Source organism: Scleropages formosus, chromosome 21 (assembly GCF_900964775.1).
Source record: "Scleropages formosus chromosome 21, fSclFor1.1, whole genome shotgun sequence".
In the NCBI taxonomy this organism is placed as follows: domain Eukaryota; kingdom Metazoa; phylum Chordata; class Actinopteri; order Osteoglossiformes; family Osteoglossidae; genus Scleropages; species Scleropages formosus.
Genome location: NC_041826.1, coordinates 10,959,789 through 10,969,933, shown reverse-complemented (window position 1 = coordinate 10,969,933; position 10,145 = coordinate 10,959,789). Strand labels below are relative to the sequence as shown.

General features: G+C 45.1%; 1 protein-coding gene across 2 annotated transcripts; it reads left to right on the top strand.

Annotated features, from left to right (window-relative positions):
- The first annotated feature begins 3,960 nt into the window (after positions 1 to 3,960).
- LOC108920204 (macrosialin-like) lies at positions 3,961 to 7,883 on the top strand. 2 transcript variants are annotated; one of them, XM_018728796.2, is made up of 6 exons: positions 3,961 to 4,159; positions 5,394 to 6,199; positions 6,517 to 6,636; positions 6,743 to 6,812; positions 6,996 to 7,172; positions 7,290 to 7,883. In XM_018728796.2, exons 1-6 carry the CDS (start codon positions 4,060 to 4,062, stop codon positions 7,427 to 7,429), a joined length of 1,413 nt encoding a protein of 470 aa, XP_018584312.2. In that variant the 5' UTR covers positions 3,961 to 4,059; the 3' UTR covers positions 7,430 to 7,883. The 2 variants fall into 2 exon arrangements, with proteins under 2 accessions (XP_018584312.2, XP_018584313.2); XM_018728797.2 differs by lacking the exon at positions 3,961 to 4,159 and adding an exon at positions 4,909 to 4,960.
- The last annotated feature ends 2,262 nt before the right edge of the window (positions 7,884 to 10,145 follow it).

Here is a 10,145-nt window from a genome sequence, read left to right as displayed (position 1 = left end):
CCTGGTCCACGAAGACCAGACGTGCGGGGTTCCCGGGCGCTCGGCAGTCTGGAATTTACATCTCATAGAGACGCGATCGCCTGGGTGGAGGACCGAAGAATTCCCCTAGCGCTGGTCAGCCTGGACCGGGAGAAGGCGTTTGATCGGGTGGACCATACTTTCATGTTAACGTTTTGGGCAGGTTGGGATTGGGCCCCACCTTTCTCGGGTGGGTCCGAACACTCTATAACGAGGTTGGTCGCCGGGTTCTTATCAGCGGCTCTCTCGGGGAGTGGTTGCCCCAGACGAGTGGGGTCAGACAGGGGTGTCCGCTGTCTCCCCTCCTCTACGTCTTATACGTGGAGCCGTTGGCGGCAGCAATTCGGGCCCACCCGGGAATAGATGGGTTGCTCATTCCGGGAGGCGGGGGTAGGACTGTTAAGTTGGCCCAGTACGCAGGTGACACAGTCCTGTTTGCATGTTCCGACCGCTCACTCGCCCAGGCGTTGCGCCTGACTCAGACGTTCGGTAGGGCCTCGGGTTCGGCGCTCAACCTCAGGAAGACAGAGGTAAAGTACTTCGGATTCTGGGGAGCGCGAAAAGACACCTTTGGTGGTCTCTCACTTTGTGCCGGGTGTGAGTTTTCTTTCAAAAGGAGCGGCCCGGGTCAACTGGGAGGAGCGTCTTGCGATAGCTAGGCGGAAGATGGGGCTGTGGAAGGCAAGGTCCTTGTCCTTACTTTATTTGGCTCATGTCTACCCCACGCCTCGCAATTTAAGGAAAGGGTTTGTGAAAGACGTGTTCGGCTTGGTATGGGTTGGGAAGCATGAGTTTGTGAGGAGGGAGGTGATGTACCTAGGGAAGCACAGGGGCGGAAGGGGGGGGGGCGGTCCCTGACTTCCCCTTAAAATTGGATTGCCTCTTTTTCGTGCAGCACTGTTCCCGTCTGGCAGACGCTTACGCAAATGCCTTCCTCAAGCACAAAGTGTTATATGACGCTTTGTTGGAGAGGACGGGAACGCAAGCGATGTTGGGCCTCGGGGAAGACATTTGGGCCCGAATTGTCTTTTGGGTGACGCCCCCATGAGACACCTGGCTTTGGAAGTGTAGCCCTGCTGATACATTATCGTTTACCCGTTGTTTAGATCTGCGAGCCCCTGTCCCATTGACTTACTGATCCGTGGGCTGGGGGTGACCACTGAAATCAGAAATCGCCCCCTGCTGTCATGTCGGACACACATTTCTGTCTAATGTTATACCGTTTTGAAAGAGGAACAAGTGGGTGGTGTGATGACCGCCTGCGCGTCCCTCTTGACCCCCCAGGTTGCCTCTTTCCCAACCCGGTGCACGATGAGCGAACTGGAGCAGCTGCGGCAGGAGGCCGAGCAGCTGAGGAACCAGATTCGGGTGAGACGTGGCGTAGGACTTGCCCTCCCTCCTTACAGGGTGACTCTGAACTGTAACTGTACTGTATAAACTATGAGTGTCTACAATATAAACAATCAACATGCTCAGGTGTTACACTGTATAACAGGGCTTTGTTTTTTTCACTAATTTCACATATTATTCATGCTACAATGTAAATTTAATGCAGTATTATAATTGTATTTTCATGCCATGCATTTTATTGTTTTCACTTGCATTTCCAGATCTGCTTCTCTGTTTTAGTTATACTTTTCTCTACCACCACAACACTTACTTTTTTGCTTGCTGGAAATTTTACATAAGTCACTTGAAGGGAATCGTAAACAAAAGGCAGTCACCGCCGGACTGACAAACAAGAGCGAAACCCAAATAAGAAAAGGTTTGGCAGCGGTACCGGACGACCGATGCTGTACCACTGATGGGCGCTCTGCCTTAGGCGTGATGACCAAAAGTTGGGTAATTATGGAAATAATTGTTATTATTATAATGGGCTAATAGGACAGCCGTTGAAAGTCAAGGTCATCATCGTCATGCTACTGTAGATCTCCGTCACCAAAGTCTAAACATTACAAGACAACACTTTTTTTGGTTGAAAACATACATTATACACAGCATAACACACAACAACGCAGAAACAGTCAGTCAGTGTCCTACGAAATCAACGATGTAAATCCTCGATCAACTTAGCATGGGGCAGACACTCTTCTACAAAACACGTCCGTGACACATCGCCTGCAGCTTCAGCTTGGCCACGTGCGCCACCACCCGTGTCCCGTGCCGGCGTCCCCCGCCCGAGGCACGGTCTTCACGACCACGACGCAGCGCACCGTTTGCTCGATGGTGGAGACCAGCTCGTACTTGAGGAAGGCCACGCTGGAGTCCATGTCACGATGATGACATGTCCTGACTCGTTTCACCGAGACGAGACTCGCGTGCGGCTCAAGAGACCTCCGCCTAGTCTAGTCTAGTAGTAGTAGCAGCCTCTCTTGCTCTTCTTTAGCTCGTTATCCACACGAATGTATATAACAGCGGCCTACTACATTTACAGCATGTGACAAGTTACGCCTCAGTTATTTATCAGCATCACATGTTTATTTCTGAATGTCAGCGGCTGTAAACCAATAATATTCACATCACCCCCTGCCTCTGTTAAGCGTCTTGCCACACTGCTCCCTGTCCGTCTGTCGCGCTGTTATGACGCTTTTCAACTGTCTCAGGGTTTAACGTGTAATACAGTCAAAGACATGGTAATTGTGGGATTTGTAGTTTTCACGCTCATGTCACATTCGCCAATAGCCGAGCAACTGTAAACGTGGCTAACTTGATTTTTTTGCTTCCTACTGTCTAAATGTAACATTCCAAATTTGTATATCATCTTAAGAGGACGTTCTCGAGACAGCTGCTAGCATCGTGGTTAAAGTTACTGCCTCTAGAGCCGAAAGTTGTAGGTTCGATTCCTCTCTCAGATTCTGACTCTGTACCACGACTGTAGTACTCGAGCAAGGTACTTTCCTAACTCCTGCTGCAACAAAAATTAGTCACCCGTATTAAACGGGTAAATAAGTGTAACCGTAATACTGTAAGTCGCTTTGACGGGGCGCGGGGGGGGGAAGGGATCATTATCTTAAATGAACAAATGTAAGTTATCAGAACCGCATCATCTCAAATTGCATTCATTTAGCTGACGATTTTCTCCTCTAACTTAGCGATTTACAAACACAATGGTATGTTTGTATACCGAGCTAATTCCAATTAATTGCTCATTTATACAGCCGTGTAACTATAACTAAGTAGTTCAGGGCAGTCCCTTGCTGCACAGGCAATACTACAGCAGAGGATTCCAGTAAATTTAGAGAATGACGAAGTGAGGGTCTATCTATGTCCATACTTTAAAACGCTCTTCTCAGACTCCAGCTCTGACTATATTCGCTACGAGCAATGGAATACCATATTTCCATATATATATAAGTTGTGTGGCTATTGCTGTAAATAATTATAAGCGTCAAAAAATCATGTCGCATCGATCGACAGAATTAAGTCTTTAAATGGCAACCAAATTAAATTTTCGAAACTTTTGAAACATTTATCCGCACGTATTTTGGCTAGTATAAACTATACAGCGAGCGTGAATCTGCGAAAGCCGGTTAATTTAAATGTTTGAGCTAGCTTTCTATTTTTTAATGACCGCTGTAAATAATAATAATAATAATAATAATAATAATAATATCTGATTTTTCCATCTTTATTAAAATTAATGCAAGTAAAAAAGACAAAATTTCCAATAAAACTGATAAACAGAATAAATATTACACGACTCATGATACAATTTGCGTCGGTCCACTTAATCTATCCTATAGTCAATTAGCAGTTTTTACCCTGGGATTTCAGTTCCCTAGGCTAAATACCGTAAATTGAGACTTTGTCCTCCGTTAATGAGCGCCGCCCTGGATTGACCATATTTAGATGTTGTGGGCGGGTCCCTCCGTAACGGAACGCCCCCGTCGCGTGCGTCCTTCACGAGCCAGCGATCAGTTAAAAGGCCGCGCGGGATGAATGACTGACAACTGTCTAGTGTACGGGAGTTGCTCCCTTGTGTTTTGTATGCAGTGAGCGGGGTTGGTCCCTGAAGTACTTAATGCTGATTTGAGTACCTTGATGGACATCATCAGTGTCTTGTTTGGAGGACCCATGGTCACCATGAGGAGAACCAGGCTGCGTCTGCTCACAATGGCTTTGGCCCTGTCCTTGGTCATAGGTGAGCATTTTCTCTTGAACATCTTTTGTAGTGCATTTAAGAGGTTTTGTGTGGGGTTTTTTTTTTTTTTTTTTTTTGGGGGGGAATACTCCATTTCTATTCTGAGAACTGAAAGTATAGCCTTGCAATTCATGATGACATTTGTGGTGGTTGGTGCAGCAATCTCAATAGGATCACTCTTTGTAAATAATGATCAGCAAAGCAATTGCAGACTAGTTGGGCTTTGGTTCATTTGTGTTTAGTCAACAAATGACAAGTTGCTTGGATTATTCTCCCAACTCAGTGTGTCTAAGTGTATAGAACATTAGTACAGCTAAAATCTCAGATATAGAGTCTGACAGGGATGATCAAATTGTGAATCACCACTTGATGCAACTATTAAACACTACCTTAAACTTTAACCACCACAGTAATTAAATAGAAAATTGTTCTTGTCTTTCCTTACAGGGATTAAGTAGTACACTTGTGCAACTTTTGAGTAGAATTGGTGTTTGCCTAGAGAATAATCATTAGGTTTGAACCTAGTGAAAAGACACTCAATGCCACAATCTGGTGGAGGCCTGACTGTCTTCAGGGAAGTTGGTATGACTGTTCTAGTATGATGCAGTACATGGGTAATTCTAATTGCCTGTGCAGGTATAGGATTCCCTTGAATAGCTTGTTTCTGAATTGGCTCATAAAGTAAAGCTAACTTTTTTTTTTTTTTTCAAAGGGGAGAAGTATCATTTGTTATAACTCAGAAATGCTGAGTCTTTTCCCTGCAAATGCAGCGATGCAATTGTGAACAGGCCTCAATTAGAGGTAATAACTTGGTTCTGAATTGACTAGTAATGTTAAACATACTATAACTATTACCACACACTGCCATTTTGGCACCAATCAGTTACTAGCATTCTTACAATTCAGTTTAAAGCCTCATACCACCATGTGACCTGGTGAAGGAACCTGGCAACCATATGTGCTCATCTAGCAGTTTCTCCAACTTGCAATGTTCAAATTTACCCATCTATACAGCTGGGTACCTTCTACTGGCACAATTAAGGGTATGTCCCTTATATGAAGGTACTGGTACAGCTAAAAGCAGGATTTGGACCTGAAGGCAGCTCTAACACTAGCTTGTGTATTAAAGATTACCCTTTCTAGTATCAAGATTAGAGCTCACCTATAGAGCAATGCTTAGTTATACTCTGGGTCAGCACTATGAATAAACAGGTTGCACTGTTTCTTCCTCTAGCCATCTCATTCTCCAAGAAGAGAACATCTGTACATGTCATACCACCAACTGCACCATACCTGTATACCTTGCCATATGGTCACAGGCCAGTCTTTGGGGGTGTCACTTCTATCCCTGAAACAGCGTCTACTATGAAGATGACCACTGTATCAGATCCATCTTCAACAATGGAAGATGGTGCTTACAATTGGAAAGACTTTGCTTCCTCTACTGTGGAAACTGCCTCTGGTTCAGAGGAGCAAACATCTGCAACAAAGATGAGCTACACTTCAGAAGAACTGGCTTCTACCACTGAAGAGAGTACCTCTACCATGGAGGGGCCAGTCTCCTCAAAATTTCCCTACCCTTGGGAGGAGTTGGCTTCTACAACTACGGAGACGAGCCAAATGGCTTCCACGGTCACCGCAGGGGCATTCGCTAGTGCATCATCTACCACCCTAACAGAGGTACCTACAACCATGAATGCTTCAACCACCGCTGTGGTGACTGAGGCCCTCCCTACAAAGTCAACTCCCATGGAGACAACCCCATCAAAGGTGCTGTCTTCTACAGCAGAGACTGCTTCCACAATCCTTACAGAAGGTCATGCTACCACCATAACTGGGTTTACCACTGGTACACGGGCACCTAGCATCACAAAGACTGCTTATTCCACTATGGCTACCACCACCCCAGCTGCTGGCCCGACACCACCCGAGCTGGTGGTGGGCAACTACACCATTGAGAGGAAAGGTGGCATATTGTGTGTCAAGGCAGAGATGGCCCTACAAATAAGGGTGACCTACCGCACCATTTTCAAGAATGAGGTATGTAAAGGCCCTCCTCTGGGGGACCCAGGCACCCATTTTGCTTCATATTGAACTGGTCCTTGGTTTCTTTGTAGTAATTTCCTAATCTTTTCTAGCTGAAAAGATTGCTGCAAAACCTTGAGTGATTTGATAACACTTAGTATTCATGATGAAAATGCTTATCCTACAAGCTATAAGGACCACCATGCTCAACTCCTCTTGGTTAACATAGAGGTGTTCAGAACACCTTTTTACATAATGGTAAGATACCGTTGATCCTGTATGTGAAGATGCTGCCTCTGTCAGACCTTGCTGCTTCCTTCTCTCACTTTCAGTCTGAGGGAATCTTCACAATCCAGCCTTCCCGCACAGTTGCTGTGGGAGGCTGTGGTGAGACCACAGCAACACTCCACCTCAAGTTTGACGAAGGGGTTATATTCTTTCGTTTTCAGAAGGTTTGTGCCCGTGGGGAAGGGGGTGATGTAAAATTTGAGGTGGTTTAATATATGCCGTTAACTTGCATTGAAGTAACTGGATTTTGGTTCTTTCAATGTGTTCCAGAACACCACCACCAACACTGTGTATGTGAGCACTGTTTCAGTTTTGGTCACCATCACACTTCCAAATGCAGGTAAGGTCTCCTAGGACTGTTCCTGGAAGTGCAGTTTTCTAATTTAAAATGTCTCAACATGTGCTTAAATCTATTGTCACTCATTGAGTAACTTCTGATCTCATTCATGAGACTGACTCGCTCTGGTTACAAATTCCTGTGCAAGCAGGTTAAAATGCAGAGGTGGCTTTTTCTGCCTTACAGACCCTAAAAAGAGAACTTACACAGCCAAGAATGAATCTGTACAGCTCTTCAGTGCCCAGCTGTGCCACTCGTATGCCTGTAACCAGCAGTCCGTCTCAATGGGCCAGAATCTTACCCTGGAAGTCTTCCAACAAAGGATTCAGGCATTGGACTTCACAGGACCTGCTTTTGGTCCTGGTAGGTCACTGCTGACAATTCCAGTATGAGTGTAAATGTTCAAGAGATAAATTGGTCACAGCATGTTCGGGGAAGTCAGGATCCAACATGTCTGACAGATGTTTCCTTTCCCTACAGAGGACCCCTGTCCTGTGGTCCAAGGAAGTAGCAACTTGGCCATGATTTTGTGTATCCTCCTGCTGGTCCTCATTGTTGCAGTTGCTGTGGCCTGTTTCATCTGGAGGAGGAAGAAGTTGGAGGGATACCAGCCCCTCTGAGTTATACCCCCCCCCCCCCCCAAAAGTGATCTATAGCTTTGCACTGTCCCAAGGTGTCATTTGTACTGTCATTACTTCTAAACTCTTGTACTCTAACAGTCTGAGCCTCTACCCTGTAGATTCCCTTTGGAACATGCTGATAAGGCTTTTCCTTCCATTGTTAGAGGAACTGAGTAGGGAATGAGGACCTGTTGCTGCCTTTTATATGATCAAAGAGCCTTCAAACTCTGAGTCAACTCAGTTGTTCTGGAACATGTAACTAGCTGCTTGTCCAGTGTAATGTGAAACTTGAGTCTGACACATGTGGTGATGGACTGAGGTTTCAGCTATGCAGACTTGCATATGAACAGTATAATCTGAATTGCAAGGATGCCTAACTTGATTTGTCAAGCAACAGCTTTTTTTTATGTAAAATGATGCATATTCATAATAAATACAACTTACCACTTGCTTACATACTTGGTTTCCTTTATGTGCAGTACTGCTAATCTGTACAAGAACAAATCTAATGTACAACAGGTCTCCTGTGACAGACATCTGTAGCCTTTTAATGCCACATCTCTTGGTAATCACTGAAAGGTGGCTGTAGTTCAATTGGCCTGCTTGTTTCCCCACTTGAATTGGAGAGGGGTTAGAACTCCTCTGTGGGAGTAAGAGGAAGTAAATATGGGAAAGACCTCCATGTTTGTCATTGTTCCAGACATTCAGGAACAATGTTTTTACTCACCCAGAACAAGTTTTGGTGACATGTCAAGTGATTCATTGTAAGTAGTGTCAGTCACCTTGGGTGGGGGCTGACAACGGACTTTTTCATTTTAGAGAAAATCATCTAAATGTAATGGTGGCAGGCAGAGATGTTAATCCTTTCAACCCCTGCTTGAGGTGGGGGGGGGGGGGGGGGGGGGGGGGGGTTTTTTTTTCCCTCTTTCCAACTGTGGGGACTTGCACCTATACCCCTCTTGCTGTACAAACATGGTTTTGTATGATTAAATCTGAGCCCATGTCTGGCATAGAGTTGCTGCTGTTGCTAGGCAACATGTGGTCACTTCCTCCAGTAAAGTGGGCAAGTGGCACATGCCACCAGTTTGGAGGGGAACTTGCATCTCCAAGGGTAAGGGCAATATGCTTTGTACAGAGGAGACTGCTGAACCCTTCTGCTGCTGTTAAGGAGTCTTACCTGCAGCAGGTAGGCTCCAGGTCAGGTTTCTAAGGAACATTTCCCTCCTGGAAGGTGGTGGGGTTTTTTTTTTTTTTTTTTTTTCCCCCTTCCCCCCCCTTTTTAAAAAAGATGGATCCTGCCCTTGTCACCAGACAAGCCAAAGGTGCATCCCACCTCCCCCTGTTCTGCATCCAACTTCTTGTTCTCAGATGGTCCTCTGCTTCTGTCCAGGGTTGGCTGTGCTGCCTTGTGATCTCTCATCCTCCTGTAGTTTTGTTCAGCCAAACTCTCCACCCATGCAATACAACCAGCAGAAACAGAGGGGTGAGTTAGAGGGTGCGGTGGACAATCTGGGCACCAGAGGGCTGTATGACTTCAGTAGAGGACAAACTAACCCTTAGAGTAAAACTACATGAACATTTCTGAATGTGTTCAGCTCTCTGAAATGTTGAGAACTGGATCAATGGTGACAATATGGAAATATGAAGAATGGAAATATAGCTCAAAGGGAGATGGCAAGTGTAATTATTTTACTGTTTACTGGAAGTAATTTCTGTCTAATAGTCTCCAGTTAGTATTCATTTATGACAATCACACATTCAAACCTGACACTTTCAGCTCATGACTCAGAAGCACCTGACAGACCAGTGTGGTCCCTTACCTGTGTAAGACTAGTGACCATTGCTTTGCATGGGTAGAGCACCATAAAAACTTACCCATCAATACAATGGAAAGGAACTACAGCAGTCCAGTTTTATTGTACCTTGTTTAAAGATACATCAATGCTTTCCTGCATGGATTTAAATTTGAACCTCCCTGTTGCTAAGGTACCTCCCAAGTCTGTGTAATGCAGCCTCCTTCCAGAACAGGACACACACAGTAAGTATACACATACAGTAGCTATACACACACACACACGTGTGTAAACCCCCCTCAGTCAGCTACACTGGTCTGGGAAGTTATAGCAGTGTAATAAGTGCATCAGTTAGGGTAGTGGATGGAGTTGTTACCTTCGAAGCTGAAGGTTACTGGTTCAGTAAGTACCCTTGAGCAAGGTACTTAACCCTAATTGCTCCAGTAAAAAACGCCCAGCTGTACAAAATGGGTAAATCACCCTGGGTAGCCTGACACTGAAAGTTGCTTTGGAAAAGTGTCAGCTAAATGAATTAATACCCTTCATAACTTCATAGTATGAGCTATATATTATAATACAGATATGTACATGAGGTGTGTAATTTGTGCTTTTATTTACTACAGTCAGAGCCGCTGGCGCGGTAGTAGTGTAAACGCAGTCCATGTCACATTGGGCCGTGCGGACGGAACCGTGGAGCAACTGTATAGCTTGTACAGTATAACAATAATGTGATTAAATGTTATAACATCCAGAGCAAAACGAATCAAAGGGCTTCTTTTTGTCTCCGTACCGAGGTCAAGATACAGAAGATTTTTTTTTTTTATGTGTGAATGCCCTCAAATCTAATCAGAAGTCATATTCTCATCCCGTAAGGGCGCGTGACACCACACATCCGTTTTGTAGCAATCTGACGGTCACGTGAC

Bases quoted from the DNA above. Each gene is read 5' to 3' on its own strand.
- LOC108920204 (XM_018728796.2), top strand. From the start codon at position 4,060: ATGGACATCATCAGTGTCTTGTTTGGAGGACCCATGGTCACCATGAGG. The intron at 6,637-6,742 runs GTTTGTGCCCGT...AATGTGTTCCAG, and splicing joins TATTCTTTCGTTTTCAGAAG to AACACCACCACCAACACTGT. The intron at 7,173-7,289 runs GTAGGTCACTGC...CTTTCCCTACAG, and splicing joins AGGACCTGCTTTTGGTCCTG to AGGACCCCTGTCCTGTGGTC.